The following is a 17,659-nucleotide window of genomic DNA, read 5'->3' as shown; positions in this document are numbered from 1 at the left end:
ACGCAAGGTTTTACGACCATCATGACGTTTTTACACAGAAAACAACAACACAGTTTAGCTTAAAAGGCTTTATTTCTTTAGAAAAGTACATTCACACATTGAGTCCCTTTAGCCGTTAGATCATTACACATTCTCTCAGACAGAGCGTCGCCTGATACACCTTCAACTCTGAACTTTATTCAATGCAACAACAAAACGTTAAGGTCTTTGATTATAATAATCCTCTTTGACAGGAAGTAACTGTAGAACAAAACCGTTAGCATACAGAGTTGACTGAGCAGAGGGCTCTATCAGTATTTTAGCGACTCAGTGGTCAGAGGTCAAGATAAACACACCAGGAAGTAGAAGAGCTTCAGTCCCGTAAAGAAGAATACGAGGAGAAAGCTTCAAACAAAGTGCTCGTCAGGACCAGGTCCCAGTCTGATGAGCTGTTAGCTAGGATCAGTACCAAGTCCTGGTCTGAGGGAGAATGCTGAGATTTGAGGCACAGATAAGTATTCTGTCTTTAAGGGAGTAAAACGTGATCCTGATGTTACCTGGTGTGTTCTAAAGGTTAACTCTAGTCCGTCCTGATTGGCTCATTTCTGGTCTTTGATCCTTTTGGACATTGCAGATTTTTATTAGAAGGTAACGTGAAAGCACAAGTTCAGACAAGGCAGCAAAAATAATCAAGAGAAAATAAAACCTGAAACTAATTCATTCAAACTCCACAAACTGTGATCCAAACACATTCAGAGGAGGTTCTGGTTCTGGTGCGTCCTATATTCCGATATAAAAAATGGACACACACACCGTCTTTATCGTGAGTGAAGCCGCCCAAGAAAATCACTTTGTTTACACTCATGAAGCGTCAGAAACATCCGCAGTGTTTAGACTCTCAGGTTCTTCAAATGTATAAAACAGATTCAGCCCTCGTACATTCAGTACACGTGAACGCCTTCGATTCAAAGCACAACGCAGCCCAGACAAGGCGACTGTTCCTTTAAGAGAAACCAGGAAATAAAGGCTTAAAACATCACGAGAAGTTTAAAGAGCGAGAGAATAATAAAGTGAAGAAGAAAACTAACTGAGATTGCCTTCAATCCTATCAGTTATAATTGTGTAGTCATTTCACTTAAACATAGAGTCTGTTTCCTGTTTCCTTCAAAATAAAATACAGACTTCTCCTAAAGTAAAGCTGCTTCATTGTCCCTTCTGGGCCTCCGTACATGTGTGGTGGTGACGGTGGCCCTTTCCGAATTGTCACAGTTCAGTATGCAGTACGTACTATTCAGTAGAGAGTTTCAGTGTACTGAACTTTCGTGGTCATTCAGTATGCATTTTTTGGGTGCACCTCAGTATACTGAACATTTCAGTATGGATACTAACTTCCTGGTTTCATGCAGTAAGGATCGGATGCCTGCTTTCAGGAAATGAATTGTATTTTACCACCCACAATGCAGTGCGAAATTAAACGTAAGTCGTCACTTCACGTCCGCCTCCAAATCAAAACAAACGAGCGTGGATTAATTAATTGAATACATTTTTAATCTAGAGTTAAAGTCCCGACTGAAATCACTACTTTAAATTAACAACAGAAAATATAACAAATATCTGCATTATTATAAAACCTTTCTCCCTCTATTCAAATAATGATTTCACTATTTAAATGCGTCTGTATTGGTTTATTTTACTTTTTATTCTGTATATTACTGTCTTTCATTTGTACTTTCCTTTATGTACTGTATGTTATTTAGTTATTTAATCTGTCTTTTACTTGATTTACATTGTGATATTGTTTTTTGTTTACCTGACTGTATATGCGCATCACTACAAAAAAAAACGGGTGAATGCGGCCGGTTCAGGAAACTTAAATTATGTCACTTCCATACTGAATGCATCAGAAGAAGTAGGAACAAATATCTGCCTACTGTGTGTGCATACTGAATAGTAGGTACCAACAGTAAACAGCATGGATAGTACGTACTGCCTACTGCCTACTGAAAGACTGAGTAGGTACTTGGCAATTCGGATACAGCCTTTGTCTGCAGAGACTTTGTCCTGTAACTGGATTTTACTGTTCTGGTTTGTTCTGGTTGACTCGGGACGTTTCTGGGCGGAGCTGGTGTGTTTCCTCCAGCCAATGACAGCGCAGCAGGTGAGTTTAGGAGTGGATACAATTCAGTGATTGGACGTGATTCAAATCGTTGAATATGACGGACGTGGACGTCGCATCAAAGAAGAGAAAATATAATCACAGTGAGGAGAAACCCCAAGCACATAAAGCTCGTTCTAAAACGAGGGTGAACCTTGTGTTGACGTGGAGTTGGTCTGCTTCCTGATGGACAGGCAGGTGACAAACACCGGCGGTTAGCTTGTGCTAGCGTACGTTAGCTACGTTCTGCAGGGAGTGGGCGTGGCTTCAGGAGGAGGGCCCAGTTTGAATGTTGTGTTTAAAAACATTCCTACAGACTCCACCAAGTGTCAGGAGTCGTCATGGCATCCCGATCATCTTCTAAGGTCGTCAAAAATATTCAATAGAGGCATGTAGGAGAGGAATCAACCCATCAAACATCGCGAACAAACTCCTCGCCGTCACGAGTACGCTGCAAGCGTATCGGAGGGAAAGCCTTGGACTCAGGTGGTTGTTTTCTTTAATGCATGATAAAGCTTCGAGGTCTGGACGGATTCAATTCACGTGAATGTTTTTCAAGTTTGCTGCGTGCCGAGTCGTGAGTTTGATGCTGGACGCCGTCAGGACATTTAAAGTGTCAGGAAACGTAAAAATTGAACTTATGACGACTTCTTTTAGCAAAGTGAAAAACTAAAGAGAGAGTTCTGAGGGCGCCGGTGGCCTAGTGGCTGGTTTGAGTGGCCCGTGTACAGAGGCTGCGGTCCGGGTTCAGGTCTGACCTGTGGCTCCTTTGCTCTCTCTCTCTGTGTTTCAGACTCCACCACTGTCCCGGCTCTAAGTCATAAAAAGCATCTGACTTGGCTCCATCGCCCGGCAGTGCGTTACTCTCCTGACTCGTCACGTTCGTAATAAATAGGATTGAAGACAAACACAGCATTTTATAACTTTACTTAAAATGTCTTCCGATTTTCTATATATTTACTTTATTCTTAAATATGTTCAAACTTACAAACATCTATAAAACTGTAGACTAAGCATCAAGTGCGTCGGATTCATCCGCTGCTGAAAGCAGTCCCAACAGGTGAAGTATTAACGAGCGCCTCTATTTATTTCTGACAAATCAGCTGAGAGACGCACTCACACGATCGCTTTGCGTCACTTCATTCAACCCGCAGGAAATAGAAATAAATACAGGATGACATCAGACAGTTTTTAAACCAATCACAGCGCAGACCTGACTCAACCTCGTTATTCTCCTCTGAACTGTCTGAGCAGCAACGCCAGACTCACCCTTTAAAAACACACAAACCCCGACACACGCACACATCCTGATCCCCCCCCCCCCCCCCAGACACACACAGACAGAGCTAAAGGGCGTGTCAGGTCAAGGATCTTCTGTTCTTAACTGAGTCTCTTTCCCTTCAGTCCTCAGACACACAGAACCAGCGTTGTCAGTACAGATCTGGCCCCGCCCTCTCTCTCCTCTGGCCCCGCCCCACAGTGTCCACAGTCTGTCAGAAACCTGCTGCTTGGAGCTACGCCAAACCCATCTCCTCCAGCACGCTGCGTGGAGACTCGTCCTCCTGTGAACGCACACGCACACGCGCACACGCACACACGCACACACGCACACACGCACACGCACACACACACACAGAGAGAGAGGTCAGTCTGGAGGACTCAGTTGTTTACATCAGAGCACAGAGTCGTCTGTGTCTCGCCAACGTCTTGACTTTCTTAACCAGTGACACACAATGATGCCTCTCCTCCAATAAGGCTTCATGTAAAAACAAACGCCACTTCCATACGTCTGAGGGTCTTTAGATCGCAGTACAAACAGGCCGGAGGATCCGGTTACTGGTGCTAACAGTTGTGGGAGGAGCTAACTCACCTCCTGCAGCAGGTCGGCTTGTTCGATGGCTTTGAGGACGCTCTTCTTGGACGTGTCCTGGATCTCCCCTCCCATCAGGAACTCGTCCAGGATGAAGTAGGCCTTCTCAAAGTTAAAGATGATATCCAGCTCGCATACCTGTACGCACAGGGACACACAGGTACACACACGTACGTACGTACACACACACACACACACACACACACACACACACACACACACACACACGGACACACACACACACACACACACACACACACACACACACACACACACACACACACACACGGACACACAGGGACACACACACAGGGACAGGTACATGCAGAAACAGGCAGGTAAATGTCTTTCTCCTCCTTCAGAGGGTAAACAGAACAATCAGAGATTCAAACTCACGCTGCCAAAGTATTTATCCAGCAGCTCCACAAATCGGTGGATGACCTCCAGAGTGATCAGCTCGTTGTCCTGCTCCTCGATCGCACAACAGAAATACAAACTGGCGTACCTGCAGAGACACACAACAACAACAACACACACGTTAATATATAAGAAGAGACGCACAATTAGAGACACGCTCTAATTAAGCTGTGAGGTGCATGTGTGAAGAGCCAGGTCAGGAGGATTTGTCCACATATTTTCTGGAGGGCAGATGTGAAATTGGCTTTTGACACACGTCTTGTCAACAAACTTCAAAAACACAGGTGAGAAGTGTCGCAGGAAAAGACGAGACGATGTACGAAACATGTGACACCTCAAGAAGCTACATGTCTGATCTGTCAGCGCTGCTTTCTGCAGCAGAAGAAAGAACATGACGTTCAATGGCAGATGTAATAACTCTGATGTCTCCCTGAGATTTCCCATGGTGCTCTGCTTTGAAGTTTAAGACATGAAGACATAGTTTAGTTTTTAAGGATACCCCCTTTGACTTTGATGACCCGTGGTGTCAGAAAGTCCCAAAGCTTTAAAATCAACTTCAGACCTTCAGTCACAAGTTGAATCCAAAGACAGAGAGGAAGGTGTTTGGATTTTACTTCCTGTCTTATGATTATTTATTGAATTTATCGTCTTCTTAATCGGTTGTTTGTTAAATTAATGAACTCGGCAGTTGTCATCGGGATGAAGGATGAGGAGATGCAGAGATCCCCGAGTTCATCTCCTCTGCAGAAAATCCCTTAGTGATCACACACAGGATCTCTCACACACACACACACACCTTCTCCTTTGTGCTGTTTGTCCACCTCTGCATTCTGCTGGCAGTAATGAGCCCTGTGTGTGTTTGTGATTGTGTGTAGTAAGATCAATGAGGGTGGAAAGCTGGGTTTCTCCCTTTCCTCCTACATATATTCTCACTGCTCAGCGCCCACACCCACCCACCCACCCACACGCACACACTATTGTTTTTGCAGATACTAAACACGATTGTCAAAATGTTTGAGATACTTTTTGATACCTCAAGTTTTGAAACGATACAAACGCTGTTACTTTAATGATCGATAGTCTCAAAGAGTAGAAGAAGAAGACAAAGAAATGTCTTGAACACTCCGTTATTGAGTCATGCTAAACACATGAAAGAGCACCAGAGCAGCTGGAGATTCGGTGCCTTGCTTAATTACACCTTGACCGAGCTCAGGAAGTGACCTAGCACCTCTCCAACTTCCAGACTCAGTCCACACCAGGACTTGAATCGGTAACCCTCTCATTCCCAACTATGGTCCCTACAGACTGAGCTACTGCCGCCCCAAGCACAGAAGCATTAAAAGAAACCTGACAGTTAGAGAAAGGGAGAGAGTGGGAGAGAGCGAGAGAGAGAGGGAGAGAGAGGAGAGTGGGAGAGAGCGAGAGGGAGAGAGAGAGAGAGAGAGAGGGAGAGAGAGAGAGAGAGAGGAGAGAGTGGGAGAGAGGGAGAGAGAGAGGGGAGAGTGGGAGAGAGCGAGAGGGGAGAGTGGGAGAGAGCGAAGAGAGAGAGAGAGAGAGAGAGAGGGAGAGAGAGAGAGGAGAGAGTGGGAGAGAGCGAGAGAGAGGGAGAGGGAGATGGAGCGAGAGGGAGAGAGAGAGGAGAGAGTGGGAGAGTGGGAGAGAGAGAGTGGGAGAGAGCGAGAGGGAGAGAGTGGGAGAGAGGGAGAGAGAGAGAGAGAGAGAGAGAGAGGAGAGAGTGGGAGAGAGAGAGAGAGAGGGAGAGGGAGGGAGAGAGAGAGAGGAGAGTGGGAGAGAGCGAGAGAGAGGGAGAGAGCGAGAGAGAGGGAGAGAGCGAGAGAGAGAGCAGAGAGAGAGAGAGAGGAGAGAGAGAGAGGAGAGAATGGGAGAGAGCGAGAGAGAGAGAGACAGAGGGAGAGAGAGGAGAGAGTGGGAGAGAGGGCGAGAGGGAGAGAGAGAGAGAGAGGGGAGAGAGAGAGTGAGAGGGAGAGAGAGAGAGAGAGAGGGAGATGGAGAGAGAGGGAGAGAGAGAGAGGAGAGTGGGAGAGAGCGAGAGAGAGAGCGAGAGCGAGAGAGAGCGGAGAGAGAGAGAGGGAGAGAGCGAGAGAGAGAGCAGAGAGAGAGAGAGAGAGAGGAGAGAGAGAGGAGAGAATGGGAGAGAGCGAGAGAGAGAGAGACAGAGGGAGAGAGAGGAGAGAGTGGGAGAGAGGGCGAGAGGGAGAGAGAGAGAGTGAGAGGGAGAGAGAGAGAGGGAGAGAGGGGAGAGAGTGGGAGAGAGCGAGAGAGAGGGAGAGAGAGTGGGAGAGAGCGAGAGAGGGAGAGGGAGAAAGAGAGAGAGAGAGAGAGAGAGAGGAGAGAATGGGAGAGAGTGAGAGAGAGGGAGAGGGAGATGGAGAGGTAGAGAGAGCGAGAGAGAGAGAGGGAGAGAGAGTGGGAGCGAGAGAGAGGGAGAGAGAGAGCGAGAGAGAGAGCAAGAGAGAAACAGGTTCTCCACACAGATCGCTGACATCTGCATTTTTTCTCCTCTTCTGAATCTCACCGTTTTCAGACGCTCTACAGCCCCCGTGTGGTGGGAATACGCCATTACAAGCAGACACCTGAACGGACGCTCTGAGTGGCAGAGTAAGCCTTCAATAAAAGTTATTAGCTAATAAATATTCAATCTGATCCTCTGCTGACTCAGCAACAAGTTAACCCCGTGCACTTTGACCACATGTGACTTTACGTATAAAAGGTGTAGGATTGGTTTAACAGCGACGTTTTCACCTGTTACTGAACAGAGAACGTCAGAGTGACACCTTTATGAGGCGTGCAGGAGTTAGCCGGAACGAGCTCGTAAACCAGCGGATCATCTAATTGGCTGTTGCCTGCTCATTGTGCACTCTGTCACATGTGGTCAAAAATAAATGATCCTTCTTTTTACCGTTTGTAGACGATCTTCAGGTCCCTCCACTCCAGGAAGCTGCACATCTTTGGTTTGCGAGCGAGCACGATCTGCATCAGCTCTCGGACCATCTTCTTCTTGTCGCGCTCGGCGGTCGCCGTGTACCATTTCTGCAGCCGAAGCTTCCCCTGCCGGCTGAATAGCAGCATGAACCGCATCTGAAGAGACACAGGAAACGGGTCAAAGCGGGAGACGGGAGCGCTCTATGAGCAAGAGGTTAAAAATATGAGGAGGTGATAAAGCTACACGTTCAATCTAAAGATGTTGTTGTTGTCTCCAACAGGCTCAGGTGGTTATTCTAAGTGTTGGAACACGTTACAGAGACATCGAGATATAGAGACACCACAGATCTACGTTAAAGCAAATCTCTGATGTCTACACCGAGTTCAGCGTGACATCCTCACGTGCACACACATCGTGCTCTGCAGCTCCACATCCTACACTACAGGTTTATTTGACATACAAACACGACAAACACAATCTGCAGCTGGAACACACGGACGACACTGACACAGGTCTACAGCGATCTGTACTTACGTGTGTGTGTGTGAGCAGAGCTGCCTTTGTGTGTGTGACAGAGGCACCGTGTAGGAGGTTTGGTTCCTGTTTGATTTACTGCAGCAGGATATAAATACTGTCCAAGCAGCTATTAAAAACACTTGTATTTGTTCAGAGCAAAGAAAGCTTCAGCGCTGCTACACAAGCGTCACAAACTAAGGCGGGCTGAAGTATGTGGACAGCAAACATACCAGCTTCATGTGACAGCTGAACATGTGACTCCTCTGCTGGTTTCAGGACTCAAAGAAGGTACTAATCTGTGTTTGAGACACTGATGCTGCTTTCACTCCTGCACTAAACATCCTGTGATTATCGGGTTGAGCTGCATGTGTGAACGAAACAGACTAATGAAGACCTTTCACATCTGCACTCCTAAATATATCTAAAGACTCAGGAGGACGAGGACTGCTCCTGAAAAAAAATCCTCCAGACCTGGTTGTTCACACATGCACCTCACAGTGAGACGCATATTCCTGCCAGCCCACTTGTAAATGGGGGTGAGCTGACTACAGACTACAGGATTTTATCCAGATTATCATGGCCATTGGAGGAACGCTCCACCTCACATGACCTCATGTAAACAATGGAGCCGGGGGTCAAATTTGAGATTTTTACGCAGGGAGAAAAAAACATAAAAAGCATGTTTGGGTGAAGAAATATCTCAGGAGATGCGGGCAATGTGGATTGTTCTTCGGTGAGATTTATAAAAATCCACTTCACCATGTTTCTCTAACTCTAATATGTGTCTCTAGTCTGTCTACAAACCCCCCAATAATGAGAAAAGTCCATCCTCTCCATCTTTTGTCTGCTCCACTTTTCAGAAAATGTGTGCTCAAACAGGCCGTTTGGAGATTTTCCCTTCATGACATCACAAAGGGCAGTAACCCCTCCCCCAGATGGGTGACACTCCCACAGCTAGGTGTTTGTTCTGCCCTCTGAGTCTGCCTTCTCACCGTAAACAATAGGACATGGAGCGAGAAAGCCTGAGACACCTGAGCCCTTCCAGAGAGGGGACGTGGTCAGTACACAGCTCATTTACATATTTAAAGGTACAGACACAGAAACAGCCTGTTCTGAGCAGGGCTGAAATAGAGGGTTTTAGAGACATGATCAAATACAGGATCAGAGTTGATTTAGAACAAGAAACTTCACACACATGTTTTGGGGACGTCTGAGACTTATTTACACTGAAGAGGAGGAGGATATGTGACCTTTAACTGTCAGATGCATTCAAGGTGTCCATCACACCTGTACAGGTTGGGTCTTGCCACCCGTCACCATTACTACTATCCTCCCTCGTCTCTCGCTGTTACTGTAATCAGACACAGATTGGATCGTTAAATCACTCCCACATGACTTTATGAAATAAACACAAAGTACTTGTTCCCTGATGAAGGGAAGACATCCCTCACCCCAATGATGCCCCTATGCCTCACTGACAGGTTACATAACTGACCATATGGCCTTTACTCGCCACCACAACAAACAAAATACAAAGATAATCAGTTCAGAGCAGTGTTGCGAGTTACGATTAACGTGAAGGAATCGCATCTCAAACCGTCAAGACAATCAGTCTGAGACGACTTAAAGGAGCAGTAAGTAACTCTTGGACCTTTCCACCCACCCACCCAAACCCAAACCCACACCCACACTAATCGATATATAATTGAATCTCATAATTAATTAATTACTCCAGGTGTTCCAGCAGAGTGGTATTAAAAACACACCTGAATAACAGTCAGCTAACTGTCTCCTCCCTTGTTGACACAGACTAACACCTGGGGCTTCACTCGTTACCTGTGAGGGCTCATGGTTCAGGTGTTACACTGAGCCCACCTGTCTGACTCAGTGTAACATGAGGCGTTAGCTTCTGGATGTCATTTAAAAACAGCTGATGTTCAAACAGGTGACAGTGTCAGTAACAGAGTCTCACCTGTCCTATCACACGACCTGGCAGCTAACATGCTAACATGCTAACTCTCTCTGCAGACGGAGGCCAGGTGAAGGCAGCGCAGGTGAACTTCCTGAAACCATACACCTTGCTAGCATTAGCCTAGCTCCTGCCTTTTCTTTTGAACAGAATCAGAAGCAGTAACTCACCATGTCGTGTGGATTATTTAAAAACTACAGCGACGTGTGAAACGCAGTGAACGTCCACTCCTCCGGTCCGACGCGCACACACACACCGCAGCTAACAAGGACAGTTCATCTGTGTGTGTGTGTGTGTGTGTGTGTGTGTCTGTCAGGTACACTGGAACTACACCGGACCCATTCACCGCTGCTCGGCATTTCCGCCTCTGCTGAGCATGCGCAGAACATAAATATTAATATGCCCTGAGTTTGTCCTCTCAGGTAACAGCGGCGCTTTAAAGGGACATGACAGATTTTTCCTTTTAGTGTCTTTAGGCTCTTAAGAGAATGAAGGACAAAACACAACAACAGCAATTATATTACATATTACAAAAACGATAAGGAGGCTCGGGGATTCATTTAATTATTCTAAGTCTTCAATATTGTTAAGTTTTTTTGTGCAATATAATATATTTCAGGGATTTGCATTAAAGTATGGTGGCCCTAAAGGTGAACTTCAAAAACATGCCACTAAATGCAAAAAAAAAATTTCCATGGGTGTAAACACTTTTCACTAATCCCCCCCAAAAAAACATTGCACTCCTGAAAATATCGAGATCATTTCAAGAGGACTGTCCGGATATTCTCCTGATCTGGTTGTTACATGCACCTCAGAATATGTGTCTTTCTATCAATGCTACGTGTAGTTGAACAGAATCTCAATGTGAACTAAAGAGTGGAGAAGAACATACTGGAGAACAGGAAACATAATGCAGCAGGTTCATTAGAGCACGGAGATGGTAGAGGTGGCGTGCAGACAGTCTATGGTCGTGCAGAGATCACAGGGAATAAACGTCACCACCCCCTCCCACTCGCTCCAGGTGAATTCTCCTGATTATATCCTGCTGCGTTCTCACATCAGCTCACTCTGACTTTCTGCAGAATAAATACGAGGAGGCTGGAGGAGAAACTCTGGGTGAAGAGAGAAACATTCAGCTGTTTGTGTTCACACATGATGCTCCTCCAGCTAATCTGGATTATCTGGAGAAGCATCTGGATTTTTTTTAGCATTTTTGGCAGAAAACTCCTGACATATCTTTTAAATATTTAAAAGAGGCCAAAAGAGGTCATGCTGTCAATAGAAGGCTTTTTGTCCTTATCTGCAAAGCATCTGTTTCATGCATTGTTCCTGTGAAGGACTCTCGTATGAAACTCGCTGAAGGTTATGAAAGGGTAATAATTGCACATTAAATCTTTTTAAATCACAGCTGGGCTGAGCACACAGCAACATTAACAATAACGATCACCTGTGCAGCCTTTTGTTACGTAACTCTGCGACACACCTGAGACATGCAGAGCAGCAATGCAGGAACGTTAGTCATCTTTTTACGCTTCATTTTGAGTCTTGTCCATCGTTGTGCTTTTACATCGACAGTTTATTTCAGGATATTCAAAATAAACTATGTTCAGTGTCAGAAACTACAACATAAAAGCATCTTAAGGAATAATATGTGAGTTTTTGATCCAGTAGATGTCACCCTTGAGCACCAGCATGAAACCAAAACAAACTTCTGTTTCTCCATACTGAAGCCTCCACTCTCCTCCAGAGACACACCTCCAACCCCCCTCCCAATTCAAGCGCAAGCGGTGGACAAAATGGTCCTCTGCTCGAGCTACAATCACCTGTGTCCTGCATTGTTGTGTTAGCAATCTAATGTTAGCTCTCTTTAGTTAGCTCGTAGCTTCACATTGCATGTAAATTCACACAGAATGACTGTCCTTGACTAAAACAGCTTTTATACACAAGAGGAGGAGCCGGCCGTCCCGTCCATGTAAACACGGCTCTGACAACAACATAGCCAGCGGGACTCGAGCTTCGCACTCATTGTAGACAGTCATGACTCAGAGACACATTTACACAGGATAGACTTGATTCATGATATATTTATGTGGAACATGTCATATTATCTCCCTCGTTCAGAATGCTCCGCTTTGGTGTGTGTGTGTCTCTTTAAATGCAATGACACCCCCCCCCCCCCGAGTTTTCCAGGTAGACATCACTCCTCTGTAACAAGAATAAAAATGACGGACCTGCTAAAAAGTTTTGTTCAAGTCTGGGGGTGGAGTCCATGGGTGGAGATACCAGGGGAGGGGAGGGGATTTTTTATTTTTTATTTCATATTTTGTGGGTCAGTAGACACTCAGGTTACCCAAATATATGTTCAAAAACACTGTAGAAGTGGATTAATCATGAAATGGCCCCTTTAAGATTCGATACCGTTCAGTATTTGGGACTTTATGTTTTTATTTGATGCTTGTTTGCCAGAAACCTGCCGGTCTGCATTCCTTGAAGTTTAATGAGTGGTGAGTGTAAAGTGATCCTACCACAGGGATGGGTCAGCAGTCTTTAAGGTGTTTCAAGTGTTTCCCCGTTTGAACACCAGAGGGCGGTGTTGTTCCTCCACAGTGATCACAGACGCAGTAGCTTTGTAAAAACATAATACTTTAATAAATATAAATACTGCAAAATGTAACATGAGGAATTACAAAAATAGACATTAGGAATAAAACACGGTAAAATAACTCTTCTTGGTCCGCCTCTCCGTGAAGTGCAATCATGTCTGATTCATTAATTTGAACTTTCCTTCATTTCCTCTTCAAACACAAACATTCAGACAAATAAATAAAAGTTTACAAAAATCGCTCTAAAGTCTCAGAATGTTGTCGTGTTCAGCGTGTGTGTCTTTGTGTATTAAACATCTTATAAATAAACCTTATTCTGTTTGTGTGTGTGTGGTCAGTGTGTGTGATCAGTGTGTGTGTGTGTGTGTGTGTGTGTGTGTGTGTGTGTGTGTGTGTGGTTTCAGCAGCAGTAGTCAGACTCAGGCGGATGAATGAACGTCTTGAACGTCTTCAGGTTATTGATGTTGCGGCTGATTGACCTGACCGGCGAACAGAACAGCACCTGAGACGGAGAAAAGGACGACATTAGACACTCGCGAAGCTCGTAGAATAAAAACGGACTGGTGAAGGTGGAGCGAGCGTTACCTGTGGGTTTGTGCTGGATGAGGAAGAGGAACGGTCGGTCCAGAGTGAGCTCCTCCACGGCCATACGAGAAAACATCACAGCAGCTGCAGAGACGACAAACAGGTCAGAGTCTGAAACTGAAACTGGGACTCGGGGTTCACCTCAATCTGCCTTATATGTTCAAGAGGAGAACGTAGCAGAGGTGACCTGCAGATATCGCCACACCCGTTTAATATCTTTACTGTTCTGACCACGAGTTTGTGCTTTTATTGACCCCTAACCCTAACCACGACCCTAACCCCGCGTCTAACCACGACTCTGTTTGTGTGACTCTTGTTACTTTTCTAAACCGGTATCTGACCCTACCTGTTGCAGCGGATCCTCGGGTTCCTCTCTCGTTCACCTCGATCTTCACTCTTTGCAGAACCTTCGACACACACAGCCGTTCATCAGCTGCACACACACACACACACACACACACAAACACACACACACATTAGCTACACAGTTCTTTTAACCAGTTTTGTATGTATCCATGTTTAGTCATCCTGGAGCTTCACTTACTGGTGATGCGCGTGAAGTCGGCGGTCGCCAGGTTGAACATGTCCCCCAGACCCATGTTCATCAGAGTAGACTTCAAGTTCACTTTCGAGTCCAGAGTGAACCTGCAAACACACAAATGCTCGAGTTATTAAAAGCGAAGACCCATTAACTATAAAATAAAATGATTGACAGCTGTCTCCTGACCAACAGGTGTGAGGACTCACCTGGGCAGGGCCAGCTGTCTCTTGACGTTCCTAAACTCCGCCCTCCACTGATGGATCCTCTCGCTGCTCAGATCCGCACTGAGCGTGCTCAGTAGAACCTCGGGCTCAAAGGGAGACACCAGGAGCATGCTCAGTGAGTTTCCCTCGTAAGGGACCTCAATGACATCATAGTCCACACCATCAGCGGTCACGAACTCACCTGTGGTTAAAGGAGAAGGTGAGTTAGGTGTTAATTCAAGAAGCACACAGTGGGACACATGGAATCGAACTAAAGGCATGTTTCCACCTGAAACTCTCAGTCCCAGGAACTTCTTTTCAAATTCCTTTAAGTTCCTTCAACACTTTGTTGGCGACGTTTTTGTTGTGAAATTTAACCATCTGTCCTCTGTAATGCCTCTGCCCTTTGGGTCCAGCAGAAACCTTTATTTAAAGGTTCCTAAAGCAGTCTGAGATCTAAAGACCCAAAAAGATTTGGAATAATGACCCTGATGGCGCGTTAAATAGTCTTAGAGCTATAGAGCTGCAAGGACCGACCTTAAAGTCCTTGTACTTTTCAAAAGTTCTACCCCGACACAAGGGGGCTGCAGAAACTATGAAACCTATAAAAGAAGTTCCCGTTACTTTTGGTGGAGATGCAGATTTTGTCTGCTGATGAGTGAAAGAGTCTCCTGCATGCTTCAGAGTACACGAGCAATGAGAGATTTTCAGAGCTAGTAAGTCCCGACGCCAAATGTCCCTGTACTTGCAAAATGTACCATCCACCTAGCAGGAACTGTTTGGGGGTCAACATAACTTTACTCAGACCCCCAGCCCTCAAGCTGGGTACCTCCTAAAGTCCCTGAGGAAAGTTCCAGCTGTGGAAACACAAACAGGACAGTAGAACTCTTTGCAGGAACTTTGAACCCTATAAAAGAAGTTCCTCTGTTCTCTGGTTACTTTTGCTGGCGATGCAGCTTTTTCTCTGCTGATTCGTAAGTAGTGAGCACTTGAACAGCTTCAGAGTGAAACCTGAGCGTACCGTAGTGGAAGCGGTTGGTGAGTCTCATCATGTGCACGGGTACAGAGCTGCCGTTAGCGCAGCGGAACATCCTCTCCTGGGTCAGTTTGGGATCGAAGGGAACCTTCCAGATACCCTGGAAGTGGAGCGCGTTCAGGAGAACCATGCGGGTCTCATCAGACAGAGAGCCAGATGCCAGGAACTCAGGGATGGATCCTACGGGAGAGAAAAGACAGAAAACAGGATTGAAGCAGAGAAAGTAGGACACTCAACACAAAGCAGGCGCAGGTTTATTTCTGCAGGTTCTACTCTCTTGGCATGGCGATGTGAGTACCTGCCGTGTGGTCTGACACCCAGGCGTTGATGACGTTGACGGCCTGATCTGGTTTGGTGAAGTCCATCTGGTGTGGGTGGGTCTGGAAGGCCTTGGCCAGGGCGCGGCGGTATCCTTTCTCTAGACTCATCTTCCTCTCCACCATCACCCCGCTTGCCGTGTCCACGCCCTCCTCGCTGGAGAGGTCTCTCTGCAGGAGGCGCTGCTGCCGGGACATACCTCGCTCTGCAGGACGGACGAGAGCAGAGTTAGAATTATATTTTTAATTTCTCTAAATATTTTTCACTATTGCATTTTAAGTCCCTGTTTGTTCCACATATCGCTCACCTTGCAGAGAGAAGCCCATGGCAGCATTTAAAGCTCTGCGCATGTTTCCTGCGGCGCCGAGCTGAGCCATGGTGAGCACCGAGGCCACGCCGTACGGGGACACGGCCATGTTTTGGTCTGGAGAGTTCTGGACCAGCTGAGAGAAAACCTTCAGGCCGAAGTCAGTCTGTTTGTCCTGCAGAGAGCCGAGACCGACTCTGCTCAGGGTCAGCATCAGGAAGACGTACACGCAAAGCATCCTGGGAAAGAGAACGGGAGTCTGTTTAAATTCTGGTTGGTTCAAAATAAAAAGTCAAACCTCTCTGGTGTTCACGGTGGGTCCTCCCAAAGGAGCTTAAATATGTCGATGTCTCATCAGGACAAAATGTTCCTGAGAAAAGAGGCGGGAGTTTGTGGGAATCGTTTGTGATTCAAAGAAAGAAAATGAAGAATGACTCAACGAGCGTGGAAACTCTCAACACGTGTTTCTAATCAAACGCTCACGAGTCTCAGACAGAGGTCAGGATCTTTGAAGCTTCCAGAAAACCCACATCAGCAGTAGCGTTTAGGTGCTGCACTTTATAGAACTCTGAATAGAAAGTTAAACACACTAACACCTGTGTGTGTGTGTGTGTTAGTCACGCTGGAGTCATGTAAAGTACTGAGATGGAAACAGGCGGTCGGTCATGTCTGCTTTCCAGCTCACACATCAATAATGTGAACTCTGTGTGTGGGTCAAAGGTCAGCCCCGTGACATCAGTGTGTGTTTGTACAGTAAAGTCACTGCACACACACACACACACACACACACACACACACACACACACACACACACACACACACACACACACACACACACACACTCTGTGCTCTCAGTGAAGATGAGTATATCTGCTCCTCGTCCTGGGAGTAAATTTGAGATGATTTCTGCCTGTAATGATCCTGATTGGTTCCTGACACGTTCTCTGCAGACGCCTCCATCATCAAAACTTACTATGAATTCTGGGTGTTTTAAAAATGGTCACATTAGTCATCCCCCTGAGTTTATTTAGGACAAGACGTCTATATTTCTGTACATTTAAATGAACAAACTGGCTGATGACACACTGTGATGTCGTGACCACCAGTGAGAATCAGCTTTTAATCAAAGCATACAGCTTCATTCAAACGCCACAGAGACGCCATAAAAGAAGAAGTACATGTGGACAAGTAAATATGATGATATAGTCATTATAAATATAATCATTGTGTGTACTCATATTCTTTAAAGAATCGACTGAGATCTCTTCAGTCTGCAGTGTGAGCACAAACTGTCGCTGACTGAAACGATGCTGGTTCCCTCTCCATCCTCATGATGATGTAACTGTTGAATGATTTTAAACGAGTTTGCAGCTTCCACACAGACGAGCAGAGCGGGGGGGGGGGGTCACAGAATAAACTGTCTGAACCTTTTTAACAGAGTTCTTTAAACTGCAGCTGCAGAGGTCAGTGAAGCTTCTGTCATCTCCTAATGCTAAAAACTTTTATTTACATCCTTTCAGGTGAATAAACAGACTTTAAACGTTATATAAAACCAAGAAACACTTTGAATCAAAGTTCAACTTGAAAAAAAACTCTGATTCTGCTGCTACTGGTCTCAGATTGAGTTTCTCTGTTATTACAAAGTCATATTAATAATTAGTATATATATTAGTAATAACTAATTAAATTATTAAAGATGTTAAATCAGGTTCTTACCTTGATGATTGTAAAGTTTCAGTTTTTTGTTGTTTCAGCTTCAGCCTCTCAGAGCGTCTGTTTCTGTCTGAAGCAGCTCCTCTGTTTATATAGGCTGCAGGGTGTGAAGCCCCGCCCCCCTCCTACACACACACACACACACACACACACACACATTATTAGAGACGATGATTTCATCTGACGCTGTCTGGACGGGCTTCCTCTCCTCCTCACTCTCTTTTCCCCCAAAGCATGACGGAGCAGATGGAAAGTCACTAAACAAACACACACACACACACACACACACACACACACACACACACACACACACACACACACACACACACACACACACACACACACACACACACACGCATTCTTTTTATTAACTATCTTGATGAAAACTGTTAAGAATAAACTCAAAGTTGAAGAATCATCAGGAAAAAATGTTTGCAATGTTTTTTATCTGCTGAAGAAGAAGAGAGAGAGATGTAAAGCAGAAAACTTTGTTAGAATGATTT

The 17,659-nt window shown here is 45.6% G+C and overlaps 2 protein-coding genes across 4 annotated transcripts; both read right to left on the bottom strand.

Annotated features, from left to right (window-relative positions):
- Positions 1 to 53: 53 nt before the first annotated feature.
- On the bottom strand, positions 54 to 10,210 carry ap1s1 (adaptor related protein complex 1 subunit sigma 1). 3 transcript variants are annotated; one of them, XM_065950219.1, is made up of 6 exons: positions 10,021 to 10,210; positions 9,077 to 9,232; positions 7,342 to 7,520; positions 4,401 to 4,509; positions 4,005 to 4,142; positions 54 to 3,696 (listed from the first exon to the last, which is right to left on the bottom strand). In XM_065950219.1, the coding sequence occupies exons 3-6, from the start codon at positions 7,518 to 7,520 to the stop codon at positions 3,649 to 3,651; spliced, it is 474 nt and encodes a 157-aa protein (XP_065806291.1). In that variant the 5' UTR covers positions 9,077 to 9,232; positions 10,021 to 10,210; the 3' UTR covers positions 54 to 3,648. The 3 variants fall into 3 exon arrangements, with proteins under 3 accessions (XP_065806291.1, XP_020512182.1, XP_020512184.1); XM_020656526.3 differs by lacking the exon at positions 9,077 to 9,232; XM_020656528.3 differs by lacking the exons at positions 9,077 to 9,232; positions 10,021 to 10,210 and adding an exon at positions 7,900 to 8,774.
- Positions 10,211 to 12,472: 2,262 nt separating this feature from the next.
- Positions 12,473 to 17,299, bottom strand: serpine1 (serpin peptidase inhibitor, clade E (nexin, plasminogen activator inhibitor type 1), member 1). Its single transcript, XM_020656525.3, has 9 exons — positions 17,160 to 17,299; positions 15,444 to 15,682; positions 15,117 to 15,341; positions 14,804 to 14,998; positions 13,786 to 13,984; positions 13,583 to 13,683; positions 13,385 to 13,471; positions 13,039 to 13,122; positions 12,473 to 12,955 (listed from the first exon to the last, which is right to left on the bottom strand). The coding sequence occupies exons 2-9, from the start codon at positions 15,679 to 15,681 to the stop codon at positions 12,909 to 12,911; spliced, it is 1,176 nt and encodes a 391-aa protein (XP_020512181.1). The 5' UTR covers position 15,682; positions 17,160 to 17,299; the 3' UTR covers positions 12,473 to 12,908.
- Positions 17,300 to 17,659: the final 360 nt, after the last annotated feature.

The sequence above is a fragment of the Labrus bergylta genome, chromosome 22 (assembly GCF_963930695.1).
Source record: "Labrus bergylta chromosome 22, fLabBer1.1, whole genome shotgun sequence".
NCBI lineage: Eukaryota > Metazoa > Chordata > Actinopteri > Labriformes > Labridae > Labrus > Labrus bergylta.
The sequence above is the reverse complement of the archived record's forward strand: the minus strand, read 5'-3'. Positions and strand labels throughout refer to the sequence as shown.

Coding starts and splice junctions, on each gene's coding strand:
- ap1s1 (XM_020656526.3), bottom strand. Junction 4,510..7,341: donor CTGAAGATCGTCTACAAACG/GTAAAAAGAAGG, acceptor GTGTCTCTGCAG/GTACGCCAGTTTGTATTTCT. Junction 4,143..4,400: donor TGGATAAATACTTTGGCAGC/GTGAGTTTGAAT, acceptor CTGTGCGTACAG/GTATGCGAGCTGGATATCAT.
- serpine1 (XM_020656525.3), bottom strand. CDS start 15,681: ATGCTTTGCGTGTACGTCTTCCTGATGCTGACCCTGAGCAGAGTCGGT. Junction 14,999..15,116: donor GGTGTCAGACCACACGGCAG/GTACTCACATCG, acceptor TCTCTCCCGTAG/GATCCATCCCTGAGTTCCTG. Junction 12,956..13,038: donor CATCCAGCACAAACCCACAG/GTAACGCTCGCT, acceptor TCTCCGTCTCAG/GTGCTGTTCTGTTCGCCGGT.